The sequence below is a fragment of the Hetaerina americana genome, unplaced genomic scaffold, assembly GCF_022747635.1.
Source record: "Hetaerina americana unplaced genomic scaffold, ioHetAmer1.1.p SCAF_70, whole genome shotgun sequence".
Lineage (NCBI taxonomy): Eukaryota > Metazoa > Arthropoda > Insecta > Odonata > Calopterygidae > Hetaerina > Hetaerina americana.
The window spans coordinates 161,355-180,316 of NW_027287317.1; the positions used below are offsets into that span (position 1 = coordinate 161,355).

Consider the following 18,962-nt stretch of genomic DNA (forward strand, 5'->3'; position numbering starts at 1 on the left):
TAATGGCATTGTGTGATAGCTGAAAAGTTGCTGTCTTTTTTAATCAATGGTGTAAGGCTTTATCTATTGTGCAGTTACACATTCAACTGGTCTTTCATCTTCCTCATTTCAAGTCCTATTTTAAGACTGGACGATTGAGTGCTGCAATAATCATTGATTTTCATTCAGTAGTGATCAGAGAATAATTTTATCAATGTGATGCATTTATTAGCATCCAGTGTATTTGTAAACATTTGGGGAGTACAAGCTAAGCTAATTGATGCGGTCATTCTATACCTGGATTATCACCATTTGCCTTGTGATTTCAGTCTAAAGGCAATAAAAATGTGCCTATAAGGTTTTAGAAGTAATTAAGTTTGTTTAATTATAAGAAATAGGTGTGCATTATGATCTCAAAACTGGATATAACAGTAACTGCCAATCCTGCAGTTGGAATATATGGTGAAATTGCTCTTATTTTAAGTGGAACGTTAACAGTTTTCCAATTGATATTGTACTCACAGAATTTGTTAAACCAGTTTTGTTATTTGTATTATGTTGTGTTGTTCAATGTTACTGAAATTCGTTTATTGGTTTTTGATGGAACTATCTCCTGCTACATCTTGTTGGTCCAAATCTAGTATTTAAATAACTGTCTAAGACTTCTTCTCTTCAAGCAGTATGTCTGCTCTGAATGCTCTCAAATTTTAGCTGGTCATGATGAGATATTGGTCATCTCAGAATGTACATAGTGACTAGGTTGAAGATGATGATTGTATTGCATCAGGTGTGATAACTGTGATTGATCAAGTTTTTGATGCGTTCAAATTCCACCAGAAAAACAAAAACTGAAGGACGTAATTTTTTATCATCAATGACTGTCTTGCTCTCCTGCTCATTTCATAGCCATTGCAAACTTTTCCTACACTTCAGCTGCACTTCACATGATTCAATGGGAATGAATGGAGTATTGACCTCTAAAATGAATGTAGTAAGCTATGCAAATCAATTGAATGGTGTGATTATTGGAAATGAAAAGAAGGGTACTGAAATGTGTAGTGAAAATAAAATGATGGCATTTAAAGATAAAGGGAATTTGAAGGAACGGAAGTTTTGTTTGTAATGTGATGGTCATTTTGGGCAGCAAAGAGGATAAGATGTACACAAAAAATAAAGCTAAGAATTTGAAAATTTGCATGCTCTCTTTATTTTTTTAATTTATTTTTTTTACATGTTGCATAACCTGTCATCCTAATTTATTTTTTTAAATGTGAGCATGCCACACACAAGCAGCTGCTGTCTCTGACATCTGCTGATTTTTTTTATTGCACATTTAAATGAAATGTGTGTAGGAAACAATGTTGGAATTTCTGCTCTCATTGCCTAAGGATGAGTTCCCACTTTCATTCCCTCTACCCTTCTGCCTTCGAGAAGGGTAGTCTCCAAGTCGAGCTTCTGTTGCTCATAGTTGGCTGCTTTTGCTGTTTGTTGTCTGCTCTCCTGGCAGTTATTGATTTAGCACTAATTCAAAAGCATCCATTTATGGCCCTCAAAATCAGATATTTAGCATGAAAATAACGAGATGACAATCACATACACCCAGGTCCTACGTAGAGGATGGCCCATCTAGGTGTAAATTGAACCTGTAAGATTTGGGTTGATAGGCAATGACATTACCCAATCACATGAAGGAGAGAAAATCAGTTGGCTCGATTGACTGCAATGCCTACCCTCGTATTAATTTATATTTGTAACAGATTTCTCATTTTCTTGTGTTTTAAGGTGAGAATTGTTTAGGTTTAGTCTCGTTATTGATTTCATGAAGTGAAAATTATGACAGCTCTGATGATAGAATCTTAGGTCCAAGTGTGCATTGACTCATAAAGGCTCAATGTTTCACCTTGTGGGAAAATATATTAAAATTGAAATTTAATTCATGATGAGAAAGAGGTTTATTAATTACAGCATCATGGGATAAGTTTCACTCTAAGCATTTTGTTGAGGCTTGTCCCCTACTACTCTTTCCATAATTAAAATTTATTCCTAATCATTGAAAACATTTAAGTTTGAAAACAAGAGTTAACATTTGAAGAAATCGCATATGTACGCCTAATTAGGGACTTGCAAAGGGTCTTGGGTGGGAAATTGTTGACTGACTTACCATTTGCATTGCAATTATGTATTTGAATTCTGCATTCTTAATATCCATTAAATAGAACGTTTAATAATTTGACCCCTCAGGGATTTAGGTTCAATTCTGACTCTTTGTCACTCTCAAACTCTTCTATTTGTATCCTTTTCTTACCCCTCTCTTGTCTGAAATGCCCATCTCTCTTTTTACTATTCACTCTCAAGTGGGGCTGCAAAAAAGTAGTTATCTTACAGCCCTATTCAGCACAATCTCTTCTAGTTCTAGTATCAAAAGTGCATATCTCAACAGCTGTTCCAGGTCTGCTGAGTGCTTTTAATCCCCTTTGCATGAATTAGCTGCTTTCTGGAATATACACCTCAATTTCCTGGGTTAATATCTGTTATATCTTTTGTGACTTAAATCATAGTAGTGGGCTTAGAGCAGTTATTTTTTTTAATGTTAAGGTTTCATGATATTTTTGGAATTATTTCACTGTCACCTGTGATATAAAATGTGCACACTGTGGTCAGATCAAGTAGTATACTGGGGTTGAAGAGTGGAGAAGATATTGGGAGAGGGTGAACGGAAAATACGTGAAAAAGGATTAGTTTGTGATTTTAAGTATTTAACTTTCTTTGTGTAATTGTGCATTGTATATATAGATGACAGTATTAGCACAATCAGCCTGTTATATTCAATACAACTTGCATGCAATCACCTTGGAGGGGAAAGGTTAACGGACATTATTTTGTCATTCATAACTCCCAGACATTATTCTTTCATCCACTTCCAGTTCACAACCAAATGTGCAACAATATATTCCTAGGTATGCAAATCATATCACTTTGTTATAAACTCGGGTCTTTTATTTTCATCATTTGTACATTTTAACCACCTTTCCTGATGTTGACCATCACCTCTATTCAAGATTTCTTCTTGACCCTTCCATATGGCTAAGATATCTTCTTGGCATCTCCCATTATGACCAAGTGATCTGCAAATAGTTCTTCATGACATCTTTCTCATCCTCTCCTAATAAGTCCCAATCTTGTGATGCATGACCAAAAATTGGCTAGCTGTAAATTCATGGTCTAAACCCATCTTTATTTTAAACATTTTTTACAACTCTGTGCACACCATGCTCTTGTCTGCATCTCCCCCACCAAAGTAACCAATGTTTCTGGGAATCTCCTTGTCATCATTATATGCCTTCAAATAATTTTAATGACTATTCAACTGATGGCATTTTTAATTTATTTTATGGCTAATGGTGGTTTTTTGACATTTTATATAGTTAAGTTTTAATCCCTCAGTAAACTTATTTTTTGGGGAATCGTAGAAATATTGTATGTAGGCTCTCCTTTTGGTCCAGTATTAAAACCAATATTGGATTATTATTTTATTTATCAGATGTTGTGGTCAACCCCATATCCTTGAAAAATAGATTGGTGTTTTAGTGATGTGTGTGCATGCTTAAAAATCAGGCTAATAATTCATGTCTTCACTTTGTCCCTTCCCTTCCTTTTAATTTCTCCACCCATTGAAATGCCCTCCCAGGGTATACCTATGTGCTTAGTCCCACTGCAACACATGCAAATGAATTACAAATAAAAAGTTTTCAATGATGCACCATACTTCACAAAACTATAACGATTTTTCCATCTTTGTTATGATTTTCCAAAGTTAGGCTAAATTCTCCCATGTAATTATAATGTTTAGAGTAAGAGGTTTGATTGGTTTAATCAATATTTAAAACTAATTGTTTGTTTTGGGTCACACAAAATAATGGTTACACAGTCAAACTTGCGTGGCACTTGCCATGCTTTACAAAAAATATCATGGTCATAATTACTGATAACAGAGAAAGCATTGACAATAAGCGTGGAAGTTCTGTATGATGGAAACATAGGTGTGAAGAGATACGTTATTCGTCTCAAGTGGTATCCGATTGTGTGGGTGCCTTTAGTGCATTATATTATTAGGCAACCTTTCACTAGCTGAAAACCGCCGGCATTTTGTTAGCACCCTCAAAAGAAACATGGCTTCTTTTTGTGTTGTTGACTCCTAGATGTAGGAAAATGCCAGAAACATTTTTCTGTCTATAGAATTAATTAGTCAAGCCGAAGAATTGAATTAAAGGATTTCACAATTATCATAGATTTTAATACATGCAACTTGAAAATTCAAGATATTATAAAATTGTTATGTTCTCAGGACCATATAGTGACCAATTTAATTCATGTATAGAGTTAAAAATGAGGGATTGGGGCTCTTTACTTCCATGACATGAGTTTCCACCTGATTAGACTAGGGAGAGTCGAATTGAAACAAACTAATTCAACCTGTATTCATATTGCTGAGATAGGATTAAAAATTAAGCTATTTTTTTAAGTCAATGCCTACCAAAGAGGTTACTTAAACCGTCATCATTATGGAAAAAATCTGTAAGGTGAATAAACTATTTGAGCTTATTAAGTGAATAATGGCTGAATTACTTGCTTCCATGTGTCAACCATGAATTTAAATTTTTTGAGAATTAAATCAAGAACTAAGAGTAAACTTGATGTAGGCCAAGTTTTATTTTCCTCTATTTTGTAGGCATTTGGAAATATTCTAGAAACTTGAACAAAAAATAGAAAATTTTGATTGAATTGAAATATTTTACCCATTACTGAATGTGATGTACTGTTAGTGTGCATTTACTGTTGACAGTACATGGGTAAATTTCTAAAACTTCACACATCCGTTTTCAAACTAACGGACCATGTCAGACGAGTGAGGAAATATTTCCATTAAGTGGTATTGTTGTAGTAATAGTACCTATGCAATAAATATTGTTAAAAGGAACTTCACCATTTACTAATCAATTTTGAATATTATATTTACTCGATTTTTATTTTTTTAGAGTCCAATGAGCAATAAAATAAACTATGGAAATATAAATACTATGTGTTAACATTCCATGTCCATGATATATATTTCAAGAAAATCTCTAGGCTAAGAAGGGAATATTAGTGACAATTTTTTTTTCTACATATTATCTATTAAAAAGAAATTAATAGGTAAAAACACATTTTTTATAAAAAACAGTAGCAGGAGGTGCTCGTATGAAAATAAATACAGATTTATTGGTGATTATACTCGCAACTACTGATTCATTACATTGCATTATGAATGGGTGCATGAAGCGGATGAACTAAAGATGTAACTGTGGGACATAAGATATCTGCATAATCATCTAATGGGACCATATTAATACTAAAGTTGTTTAATATTTATGGGATGAAATAATATTGCATATTATTTTATTGGGGAATTTAATCCATGTGATTTTCTGCCTGTACATTCATATTTTGAAAGAGCTAATGCTTGGGTTATTCTTAATCAGTTATGGAAATAAAAAAATCAGTCATCCTCCAAAGAGGATCCTCACATTTCATACAGTTTGTCTTTCATAGGAACTATGGCTCCCTCTTCTCCAGTTTTCTCTTTCAAATTTAAATAGTGGAGAACCATCTGGGTAAAGAAACCTGATCACCATGAATAAATGCTGATAAACTGGCATTCATGTATGGATTGAAATCAATGCAGTGCCTATGTTGTCAGCCCTTAAGTTTCCTATCTTATTTGGCCTTTTTGATGCGTTCAATTGTGACATAAAATAAGAAAGCTCAGAAAAAAGGCATCTCAGAAATCAATCACTAGAATTAGATAAAACATTCGAATAAACAGCTTTAAATTACATTTCCAAAACTGGAGTCTTCATATTTTTTATTGCCCATGTAGTTATGTGGCAATTTGATGGATTGTGTCAAGCCATCCTTTGGGATTTTTTCTCATCTTGTATGCTTTGTATACTGCTACTTGTATTGAATTCATTAGCTGCTTGCTCATTTCATCAATCATTCTGTGAAATCAGCCATATGGATAACAATATTTGTTCAAAAACTGTGGTAAGTGGTTTTAACTTGAACTGGCTCATGCTCATTGTGCCATTAATTAATCTTGTGAATTGAATACATAGGTGAAAGTTGACAAAGTACATGAAATTTCCTTGTAACCTTAACGCCTATTGTTTTGCCTTAAGTAAATCTAATGCCATGTGTCTCATTCATGAGGTAAACATTGTTGGTATGCTTGTAAAGCCTATTTACTCTCTGCGGATACTGAGTCTGTGAATATTCCCTTGCTGTTTCCTTTTTCATAGATTGATGCCTTTGTATGTGCAACTTAAATTGATTATAGCATGTCTGGGAAAGATATTATTGATACAGAATTCAAATGAACCTTTAAAATCTGCTTGATTGACCTTCGTTTAATACTATATGTGCTTATTATTTTTAAGCTTGTATATATAGATATTGCCAAAGAGGAGGAGGAAATGCAGGGTGTCTGGATCCCCTGGTCAATTATCTCCAAAATTTATCTGGTCACAGGAAGCTGCTTTTATTTCCATGGGCATTTCTACTTGTACTAAAAAACTTCATTTGTGAACTGCATATTTGACCATAACTCAAGTGTACCTACATTGTTAATATAATGAAACATTTCAGTCATCCTGAAAAAAGGGTTGGGTGGTTCCCTTCATCATGCTTAACTGAGGAGTTGTATGTTGGATGACCTATAAAACCTAATCCTGGCCATGTCCCTGATTTTAGAGTAATAAGCCCTTGTCTAATGATGTGAAAAATGTATTAACATTCAAAATTGTCACGTAGCTACTATCTTCCAATTTATGGGTGTCCTGAATTTTCATTATTTCCTTTGTAATAGACTAATTTTAATAGGTATAAATGGAAAATTAATTGACCACGATAAATTTAATAGCCAGTCAAATTTTTAGATCAGGATATTTTGTAAACAAATATATCAGTGATGTATTCATTCATCTTAACGTGTTGCCCCATTTTATAAAGCTTATCTTCTTTTGTGATGATGGTTTGGAAGAAGTTTTGACCAGATTTTGCAAAATTGGGACCAATGATTAAAAGCCTAAATTGTCAACAGTATTTTGTAATTGGAAAGATTTATAGAAAAAATTGACCTAACTGCATAGCTCGTGGATTCAAATGTGAGGGTAGAAATAAAACCCTTACTTCAATGCTGCAATTCACTTTTAAATCTAAGAAAACCCAGGTTCCACGGCATTAGCTAATATCTAGTAGGTGTATTATCTATTACCCTTATAATAGGAATCTTACTCAAACATACTCTTAAGTTAAAATGAACAGCCAAATAACTTCCAGGTTGATGGATGCCTTCATTCATACCCAGAAAGAATGATTTATTGAATTTGGAGATTCAATTGAATTTAATAGCCAAATATTTCAAGGCTGGTTGTAAAATTCAGGCAATAATATAAAGAGACAAATCCAGGTTTAATGAATGTAATTTTTATTTTTATCTACAAATGAATGTAATGATCGTGTGGCTAATACTTACTCTGCACATAATATATTTGATTTTGTTAAGCAATTTATAAATAAAAGGTCAATATTGAATGAATGTAAAACTCCAATAGCCGTAAACAGTTTACCTTTCTTAACAAAGTACAAATGAAATTAGTTGGCTAACGCCACAAGTCAAGAAGGGGTAAAAGGTAAAAAGGAGAGAATAGGAAAGGTGAATACGAATACGCGTATATTGGCCACAAAGTAGCCCTCTTGGTATTCACCTTTCTTATCCTCTCCTTTTTTCCTTTTACCCCTTCTTGACTTGGGGCGTTAGCCAACTAATTTCATTTGTACTTTGTTTAGAAAGGTAAACTGTTTACGGCTATTGGAGTTTTACATTCATTCAATATTACTAGCCGTAAGAGCTCATTTCTATCAATAAAAGGTCAATAGTTGAACTAAGTTGTAGGATTATTAAAGCCACTAGTTTTTAAAATCAAGTTAAAACAAATGAAGATGAAAGTGGTTAGCAGAAGAGTTGAATTAGATTGCCTAACACTCATTCCGCCTGCCCTTATCAGACTTAAAGTTGTGATATACTAGCAAGAACTTTTTTTTACAGCAATAGCTGCAATAATCTACTGTGTGAAAGTTAAATTTTGTAGTAAGCTTAATGCTCTTTGAAATTAAATCAGCAAGCAGACCATCTTTTCTTAATTCCTGATAACCCTTTTGAAGTGGAAAATGTCATAGTGTTTTTATTCACGTGTGCATATCGTCTATTTTCCTGGTTTCAAATGCTACATTTATTTATTAATTTTTCAAAAGTACCCAACTATGCCAATAATCATTTTGGAGAGAGAGTTGCAAAGGTAATAGGAATGGCAAAGCATCAGAAATCTTGAAGAAGAAAATTAAAAAAGTATGGTATGTCTTTTGTATGAAATGAAAAACCTTTACTGTGGAAAACATAATAATATTTAATATGACATTTAATACGACACAAAACTTTTATGTTAACATATATTCTTATGCATGTACTGTTGAAATGAATCACATCTACAATATTTACCATGAAAAATGAATGAGAATTCTTTTCTTTAATGCAACTAATGAAATCGCCTTCTTCACATTCTGATGTCAATGTTTCTATCCAACAATGTTGTTTGTGCATGTATCACAGCATCATGAACAGTTGCGTATAAGGAAAAGCTGGGCTTGTCAGGATCTCCAATAATGCCAAATTTTTTCAACCTTTCATATACTGTTCCTGAAAATAATTTTTAAAGTTATGTTATTAATATTTTAAACTAGATTAGATGTTAAATTAAAGGATTAAAGGTAAGTGACCTTAAATTATGTGTTTAAAATATCATATTGTGAACTGAAAAATGACTGCTTTTCCTTAAGAGTCCCATTTTGATAGAGTAAAGATAACAGTGTTGTAAATTATCTTTGTAACATATAGGATGTGTTTTTGTAATGTCTTAACTTCTCCTAGAACAACTAATGTATATTGATGTTTAAATTTAATTAAATTTTGATTTTCATAATTTCATCATGACATATGTTTTTGTCAAAGAAGAAAATCAACATTAAGAGCTGGAGAAAATGGAATTCAAATACTTAAAATTTTAATTTGGTTTGGTTTTTTTAACCCTAAATAGCACTTACAATTTCAACAATTACAGACTCAATATTAAAAATTATATACCACATATGCTTTGAAATGTACACATAATAACTGGTGAAAGAAATGTAGTTGCCAATAGAAGGTAATGAATGACCAAGCTAAAAATATGTGTAATTTGTCTTGTGGCTTTGAGAAACAGGCTCCAGACTTGCATACTTTTTAGAGACAAAGCGCATAATTTATTGAAAAATTCCCAGATTAATGTCCCTCTGCCTTGATATTTCTATGACTCAGCTTGAGCCAAGATGCATGTTATTATAGAGACTATTGAGTACCTCGTACAATTTAATTATCAATAAATGAATCATAATTCCATAACTAAACAGACTGAAGATAAAGCATGAATCTCCAACTTAACAGTATTTGGGAACAAAGTCATTTACCAATAAATACCATGGTAAGATCCTAATAGAATGAATAAAAAAATTATGTTAGGGTAATGGAAATGCATAGTGCACAGTCAGCCAAAAACTAACCTGAACTTCCTGCAACCATGATTGGAATTCCGACCTGTTTGTATTCTTCAGCAAGTGATTGTAAAGCTTTAGCCCCAGAGGGATCTAGGAAGCTTAAAGCAGAGAAATCTAATATGATGCATTGGAGCTAGAAAATAAACACATCAAATGTGAAAAATTATGTCTCTTTTTGTGTTAAAATATGTCAAACACTGAATCAAAAGGGGAGTGCTAAACTCAACACCTTAATGACAGGAGTGCAGGAAATGCAATAAACACACCCAGCCCCATTACTATGGGGGCTCATGTAATGAGGAGTGTTGACTTATGAAATTGATATGATGGAGCCCCAATATCTCAAATTTGTATTCGGGTCCATGAAATTTTACTAACACCTGTAGTAAAAACTTCCGTTTGGATTTAGTGCTATTTTTGGGTTCGTAAACTTTCATATATATCATTATTAATAAAGTCAAATGAGCCGTGATTACCTTCTGTTTGGTGACGGATGAATTTATTTCATACACAGCTGGTATTGGTGGCTCTTTTTGTGTTATGGTACCAATATCATTTGTTTCCACGAAGGCAAAATTAACAAATCCACCACCCTGAAAATAAATTTTCTCCATTAGACTATTCAATACTGTGTCACAAAAGCATATAAATTAAGAGTCATTTTCAATGGGAAATACCAAATTTTGCAAATAACTGTAGGTGAAATTTACTTATGCTTTATTCACTAATTAGTAAAAATGCATAAGGACTGAAGTTTGAATTCAGTCCTACCCTTGATCTGCATGTATATTTCTGAATAACTTTCATGGCCAAAGATTTATTTTTTACAAGTTCACATTCAATTGACAGGAATTTTCTTACTAACTAAATGGGATGAATATTTAGTATAGCATATACATAATCTTTATGGGAAGAGGATGAGGAACACTGATGGGAAACCTTTGAGGTGTAGGTATGGAGAAGAAAGGATTAGGACTAACTGGATATAAAGGTGGGGGAAAATGGATGGAGACAGTATTGAGCAGTAGCAATGTGTAAAAGGTGGGATACATTTTGAAGAAGATGAAAGTAAGTGACTGCAGAAGGCAATGTGGTAGGGAGAAGATTGTGCTGAAATGTTTCAGAAGTCCACAAATACCTACATGAATTGCCTTTCAAGGACCATCCAACACCTAACTTTATCTGATGTACTACATATAATAATAATTTATGGAAAAATTTGGGAATGACTTCATGCCTCTGTTTAATTTCAATAAATAATTTTCCTCATGCCATTTTTGACATATCAACACAGAAGTTTATGATATTCTAATGCTTTCAATCAAGTGTAATGTTCATGCAAAATCAGGATAGGCACTAGATATAAAAATAATCTTTCATTGAAAAAACAACACAACCAATTCAAGTGGCATCGGTTTGCTGGCTCGGCACCTTCATGAAATTATTCTGTTCTTTTTTGAGTAAATTTATCATGACCTATAATAATAATAAAGACTGAAGAAGACAAAAAAATAATGACCAACCAGTTGTCATACTTACTTTCTCCTCATCTACTTTGACTCCTTTAGCTTGTTTCTTTTCCATTTTCTTCCGTGTATGGAGAAGCTTTTGTGGGTGTACTTCGACGAGTCTGTATATTTCATCTCTAAAGTTTGCACGTGTTGCAAAATTAAGGCCACCACGGTAGTGGAAAATTTTTATGCCAGGAATTTCACTAGCCTTAAGAAAAGTAAGAAGTACTGTTAGACCTAATGGGTATATACATTTGAAATGCATTAAATGAATTCTTTTGTCATAAGAATCAACTTACTGCTTTATACCTGCTGGTGTCTAGATACAGATCTGTACTGGGAATTACACCAAGCAAGCATGTGTAACCTTTAACTCCTTGAAGTAGAATCATACCAAGTGACAGGCCCATGCCAGTAAATAAGCCATAATCTATGTCTACAAGTACAACTGTTAGAAAAGTTATGATCCAAACCATCCCGTCCATTTTTGACAATTTCCAAATGACAAATAATTCTTTGACTTGCATTAACATTCCTTTCAGAGCAACCATAATGATACTGGCTAGTACACACTGAAAAGGAAAGAAATTTTATGAATATAGGAGTTTTCCTATGAAGTTAACTTTTCTATTTCATGGCATATATATGACCCAGTTTTATCCTAAGCTTACAAAAATACTACACCCAATTTTTCGTTGGAAGTTGAAGAGCCCAGTTGTCTAATACCAGATTACCAGTACTTATTACATTTTGAACCCTTCTTCTCATCTGACTCCCTTATTTGCAGGTATTTCCATCTATAATTGTAGTTTGTTTTAAGAGATGTTTTCTACTTTATTTTACAGATTTTGTTTTATCTTTTTCAGTAATGAACTCATTTGCCTAATATATTAATAATGGCAATAAATATTATTGCTATCCAAAGTATTTTAAATGCCAGTCTAGTGACATATTTTGTCCGATTCTTTCTGCTATATTTTAACTACATACATATTTGAATATATATTCTTTGCTCACCCATAAGTACAAATTAAATATTTTTTCTCCGCCAAAAAAGAAGAGGTATTATTCACATGGGTCTCATTTATCATGAAATATTATACAACTTAAAAAAAATGTTAGGCCAGGTCCTAGGCTTACCCGAGGCAGTGGTTCAAAGAAAGGGCCGATCCATAGCAGCACAAAAATGAGTATTGAGCATGATATTACGCTGCATAACTGAGTTTTTCCACCTGCTGTAGTTTGAATTAATGTTCTTGATAAAGAAGCTGTGAAAGGCATGCAGGAAAAGAAAGAACCAAAAATGTTTCCTGCTCCCTGAAAAAAAACATGTCTTTATAAAAAAAGAATGGTATGCATTTTACTGCTCTGCTTGCTATCAAAATCACACTGGAGATCTACCTGGGCTAAAAGCTCTTGATTTGAGTCCACTTCATAGCCCCATTTTTGTGCAAATATTAAAGCCATTGACATAGCAATTGTATATGCTACCATTGTTATGGTAAAAGCATCCAACACCAGGTATTTCACGAGATACCAAGTTGGTGGTTTGGGCTCCGGCAATCTGCAAAATAGAATTTCATATTTTAATCCTTTAGATTTTTCACAGGCATTTCCAGATAGTGCATTTGATAAAACTGAATATTAGCATAAGATTACATATGTTTAAATCATGGTGATATCAATAGTCATAGGGCAAAGCTTCAGGTTGATCCATTTGGCTTGATAGGCTTTGAGCTAACTACCTAAACAGATTGGATACCTCAGTTTTGTGATTTATTTTCATGCTGTTCATGGATTTTTCAGAGAAAATTGGCCATAAAATCTCTTAAAAATCTGATGACCACAAATGCCAATCATAAAGAGGAGAAAGTACTATAAATTTATATTGATTATTGGTTTGGAAAGAGTAAAAATTCATCCTTGCTACATTCCCTTAGCAGGTAACTCAATTGTCCAAATGATGTAATGCTGTCAAGGTAGTTAATGAACTGTAATAATATGCATCACAGTGGATGGAGGAGATAAGGATCCATGGCATAACTTCCACATATGTTTTCATTTTGTTTCTCCGGAAACTGTTCCTAATAGAAGTACTGAGTCACATTTTACAGGTATTTCATCTGCCCAAAATTTCTCAAATGGATTCCATGCAACATAATCAAATACACACCACAATTGTCTGCATTTGCAGATTTACTTTCCCATATATAACATCATTGTATTTATATGTATTTAAAACACAATTTTGGAAAAGCTAATAAAGGAAGAGGGCCAGTCTATCATTGTTACAACTAGCTCTGCGCAAGTATGCTACTGCTTTGGGCTTGAAAACTATTTCTTTGATCTGAATCCAATTTTGGTGACCCCAGAGAACTATTTCTACAAATTTCTGCCCATACATGCGTAGTGTCTCTGAAATGGAAGCCTTTTCATTAGGATGAGTCTTGACTTTTTCTTCACCACGGTATTCCATCCAAGGTTGCTTTTGTTGGATGAGGGTAGAGTTCACTACATACCAACTGTATGAAATTAATGCATTACAGTAGGGGGCTCTGTTCTTTTATCTGTGGTTTCCCAAAAATATCTGGCACCTAAACAATAACAGTAGGGGTAAAGCCAAAGGTGCTTAGTTAACTCGAGAGTCATCCAGATATAAATCCAGGTCCTCAGTTCAATAGCTAATGCTCAACCCAATAATCTAATCCATCCCTTGGGCATCTTATATAGGTATATACTATATGAAAATGGCTGTTATGAGTTTGATTTTACTTTTCAATCACATACAAATTGGAAAAAAGATAAAATATAATTTTTAGCAGTACTCTGCATTGTCGGGTTTCACCGCGTCGTTGTCTGAATCAAACAACGACGCGGTGAAACCCGATAATGCAGAGTACTTCAAACCACCGCCGCGAAAACCTACGCAGCCATATTTTTTAGCTTATGGCAATTAACTGTTTCATGCCATTGGAATACACTTTCAAATATCTCTACTGCCCTGATTACCATGAGTGACCATATCTCTATTTTGAACACACGTGTAAGGCATTAAAAGTGAAAAATCTCCATGATGTGCAATTTTACCAGTTGAGGCCCAACACAGCTGGGAACATGCAGAAATGCATGCAGTAAATGGCAGTGGTCACCTCAACCTGCGATTGCACTGACAGCTCTCCACACAGTGTGAGTCTATGGTCAGATATTTGTTAATATTTGTTTCATGCTCCAAAAATATAATCTCAGAAATGAATTCCTTGGGTTCTGGTCTGTTTACAATTGTATTTGACAACCTTATACTCCTAATAATAACAGATTTAGCATTAAAACCATTTCCATATTCCAAATATTAACATTTATAAATATGACTATTAAGTTTTAACATGGGAAAATTACAAAAATCATGAGTTGTTTCGAGATGCAACGAGCTAACATCGAGAATGTTGAAAATAAAATGGACAAAAGAAAAAAATTGAAGTAATGAGACTTTTAGTGGAAGAGATATAGCGATTGGAAGAATTTTGAAGGCTGCAGATACTGATAGGTAAGCAGTAATAGATGGTAGCTGAGAAATCAAGGAAGATGGAGAAGAAAAATTGGAATTTTGGATTAAATTATGGGAGGTAGAGAGAATGTAGAGCTAAAGATTGAGTAATTGTATATTGAATGAATGGTATGGGGGGATGGATATTTGTGTCATGTTAGTTAGGGCTTAGGAGTAGGTCTTAGTGTCCCTTTCCAGGGTTCGTCAAAATCTACCATAAGCTGGTTAACTACCACTAAATAAAAAAATAAACTCAGTAAAATTAGGTACTTGATATATAAGTGTGCTTAATTAGCATTATTATAAAATAAACCTTCTACACAACATCTCCATTAATATTAATGGCAAGGTTTTGTTTAAAAATCGAAACCACTGCAAAACTGAAGGAGTTCATGTCATATTTTTAGAGAAAGCAGTGACTATGACTTTACCAAAAACAATGCATAAGCAATTACTTGACCATGGACTCATATCATGAAGATGGCCATTAAAGTGAAGAAGGTTCTAGTTGACTGCTGCCCAGCCTCTGAGGGAAGGGTATGTTTTCCATTAAGTTGGGTCACAATAGGTAGGAGCTTTTTACTAATGTTTTCCCCAATGCAAGAAACAATGGTATATGTTCATCACATCATTCTTTGGCTTGTGTTAGAAAATCTCAGATTGATAAGCACGTCCTTCTATCTGGATGGATAAATTTATGAAGCATACATCTGGGTTTCATAGTGAAAGTGTCAGTTGGAGAAATGGTAGGATAGTGGGTAGAATATTTTTATTCTGATGTGTAACAGCCCAGGCTGAGCAAGTGTTTTTGGTACCAGATCTTCCTTGGAAACTACATGCAGCACAAGGGAAGGTAATTTGATGAGAGCATTTCATGCACTGGAGGGCTTAATTTGAGGTGAACCGATCCAATCCCTTTAAACCAACCTATCAGTGAATTACTGTGATTTAGCTTATCTTTCAATAAAGTTCCAGGTTTTGCTTCATCTTTCTACAAATGCTACTATCCAGACATGGTTCACGAAGTGTTTGATGTTAAAATTGTAAGTTGATAATATTTTAAAGCTTTTTAGCAAGTCGATAGAATATGTCTAACTTGACCAGATCTTATTCCAAAATCCATGAGGATAATGGAGCAAATAGAAATTTCAATAAGCTGCATCAGTCAAATGCTTTTAGTCCATGTCTCGTCAGAGGTCACGCCAATTAACCACACCTAGCATCTTGCTCCCCAACACAGTGAGATGAAGCAATTGAGTGATTCAATTGTTTGCTAAGTCTGTGATGATGTCTCTCTAATTTTCATCATTTTCCAGTATTTCAGTAGTAAAAGAAATATCATGGCAATGTTACTCACCCAGTTGGAATATGACCAACAGTACGGAGGCCATATTCTTCTTCTAAATTAACGTAAATTGAAGTTAATGTTCCAGTTATGACAACTACAAGTTCAATAGGAATAGGAACTCTGGAATATTTACTAATCCGGGGCTGAAAGGAAAAAAAATGAATATTGATTAGTAGGCATAGAGGTATTTAAATCATTTTTGTGGAAAAATATACCATATTTTTCTCACAAATGCATGCTTGAATTATCAGCCATATTTGGTACACTTTCAAATGTCTCATATTCTAACAGTAACAAGGAAGGATATAATTATGTGAAGTTTCTATGTCATGATAATAATTTTTGCAGCATTTTAAATTGACAAACTCGCAAAGCTAAAATCCCTGAAGGAATTCCTTAAATTTGAAAAGAGTATTGCCTTTGTCATTAAGACCATAAATGGAGCAAATGCTGCACATCACAGCAACATTATGACATAGCCCACCTACTTACAGGTACGTTACGTGAATGTTTTTACATGGAATTGACATTTGTGGAAATAAGACTATTACAATTAATTATTTTTAATTTTAACCACAACATAAGTCATTTACTTCATATTACTCAACTTTAATTAAATCATAAAAAAATGATTTTATCAGGGATAATGAAAATTTGCAATTATTCCAACTTTCATTATGTTATTTTCCCACTCTCCTCTTGCCACCACAGGTTGGAATGGTGGTGCTCATTCCATCCAGTAAATCCAGTCAACACATACCAAGAATTGCATCCCTGGTATGAGCGATGAAGATACATTCTATCTCTAGTGGTTTGATCCCAGGGAAAATGGCTGATTAACCAAATGAGGCTTATCAGGATAATGAGCATAATGGTGGCGAGGTCCACTATTAGGGATAAGCTGGCAAAAAAAAACTCTGGACTACTTACTATTTCCCCCCTTCTACTTCCATATGCACTTAAGAATTAAGTAGAAGGTGAAACAAATGATTTCAATCTCTTACGAAAGCGTTCTTGAGTGAGAAAATGAAACAACCGTCATATCTTAGAACCTGCGTACAATGGCCCAAGCAAACTACTATTTTATTTTTTAATAGCAGATGGAGCAATTTTTCTTTACTAAAAGTCACAAATATTATACTCAATTACAGTGAGGCTTCTGCAACAATTCGGGGTAGATGGAACCATGTTCATTTATTAATGAGGAAAATTATGATAATTTTCAAGGATGGTCATCAGAAATGTATTATAATTCCTCACTGAATTACTAAAAGAAAATGCTAGGTTATTTTTGATTGTTTGATTGAATTTATCGCTGGGAAACTTTCAAAAATCTTACACAATGTATGTGTGGTTGTAGAGTGGAGAAAGTTGATGGAAAAGCCTGGAGATGATGATAGAATATTCAAAATAGTCTGGACAACGGAACAAGAATTGTCTATTGATTTTTTATTTAACTTTAGGCTTAGTCTCCGCCGAGGAAAAGCACCTATCAGAAAATTAAATAAACAGAAAATAAGGTGACTTGAAGTGATTGGAATGAATTACTTCGCTATTCTTCTGTCAACAATTTCGAATAATTAGCAATAAGTGGTAAATGTATGAACTAACTTGTTCTGCATAACTGCATAAAAGTGCAGTTTGAAATTGCAAGTTAACATACACTAGGCAATTGTAGAGGACCAATCCAGTATTACCATTTCAAAACTGTGCTTACAAGATACCATTTTTCTTTCAAAATTTATGACTCATATAACCTATCAATGAACTCAGATATGAAGAAAGACAGCTATCTTTAGAAAATAGCCATTTGTTGTTAGTGAATACATGCAAAATAGCAAAAGGCTATTTTCTAAAGGTAACTCAATCTTTCTTCATATTCAAGATGCCTTGTAAAAATAGCTATTTTGCAAAGTTACTTAATATCATAATACTTCAAAAACTACTAACGATAAGTTTCAGATTGCCTATCTGTAGTAGCAATTGAAGAAATGGAATATGGACTGGGTTCACTTAGTATAGTTTAGTTACAGAAAGTTTTAATAATATTGTTTATTATTTGAAGACCAATAAAATTGGCTTACCTTAATAATTTCATTGTTAACCAGCAGCATGGTTAGGGCCACTGCTGATACTACAATTGATGCCCAGTTCACTGTACTTAGTTTACTAAAAATATCTATGTATGTCTGAAAAAATGATTAGAAACATATCAGATGGTGTTAGCTTACTTTTTAAATATATAACTCATTTGAAAACTTGTAAAATCAATAGAGCTTTTAACATGAAATATATGTATGTTGCTATTATTAATTTTAAAGAATTTTTGTTTAACTTACATATCCGATGTTGAACACTCCTTCAAACTTCTTAAGTTTTATTCCCAGGAGATCTTTAATTTGTGATGTAAATACATGAATGGCAGCTGCTGTGGTAAAACCACTGACTAGAGTTTCTGACAGCAATGTGCAGACAATGCCCAGTTTAAAAATTGACATGAGAATCTGTTTTTGGAGAAAAGGTTATGTTATTAAGATGAGAACTTTGACATTAGCTTATTTCAACTAATAATATCATGCTATTGTCTCTTGTATAGAGCTAACTTATTATATTATGTAATACTATATTGGGGTTTCCTAATAAATTACCAAATTAAAGATATATTTTTAAATTAAAAGAGCTATATTTAAGATAGATCTTGGATTAGTTTCTTTGATGGAAAATCTCAAATTCTGATCTCATTTTCTAGTGCTTTAGTGCGAAAAACAAATTCATTTTAAAAATTAAGTTTAAGAAATCATTTTTACTCTATTTTTATTGTAATCTGTCGTCACAAATAAATTAGGTACCTATCTCATCAACTCATATCTAATGAGTGATAATTCTTTGCTGA

At 33.3% G+C, this 18,962-nt stretch overlaps 1 protein-coding gene across 2 annotated transcripts in view; it reads right to left on the reverse strand.

Annotated features, from left to right (window-relative positions):
• Window positions 1–8,464: 8,464 nt before the first annotated feature.
• The window catches only part of Prestin (solute carrier family 26 member prestin), a 68,911-nt gene continuing 58,413 nt past the window's right edge, over window positions 8,465–18,962 (reverse strand). For both annotated transcript variants that reach the window (XM_071595902.1, XM_071595903.1), the window contains 10 exons: window positions 18,409–18,573; window positions 18,154–18,258; window positions 16,079–16,212; window positions 12,579–12,741; window positions 12,318–12,494; window positions 11,477–11,749; window positions 11,206–11,385; window positions 10,143–10,259; window positions 9,673–9,799; window positions 8,465–8,773 (listed from right to left, as the gene is read on the reverse strand). In XM_071595902.1, coding sequence (XP_071452003.1) covers window positions 8,631–8,773; window positions 9,673–9,799; window positions 10,143–10,259; window positions 11,206–11,385; window positions 11,477–11,749; window positions 12,318–12,494; window positions 12,579–12,741; window positions 16,079–16,212; window positions 18,154–18,258; window positions 18,409–18,573 — 1,584 coding nt within the window. In that variant the 3' untranslated portion in view covers window positions 8,465–8,630. The remainder of the gene's footprint in view (window positions 8,774–9,672; window positions 9,800–10,142; window positions 10,260–11,205; window positions 11,386–11,476; window positions 11,750–12,317; window positions 12,495–12,578; window positions 12,742–16,078; window positions 16,213–18,153; window positions 18,259–18,408; window positions 18,574–18,962) is intronic.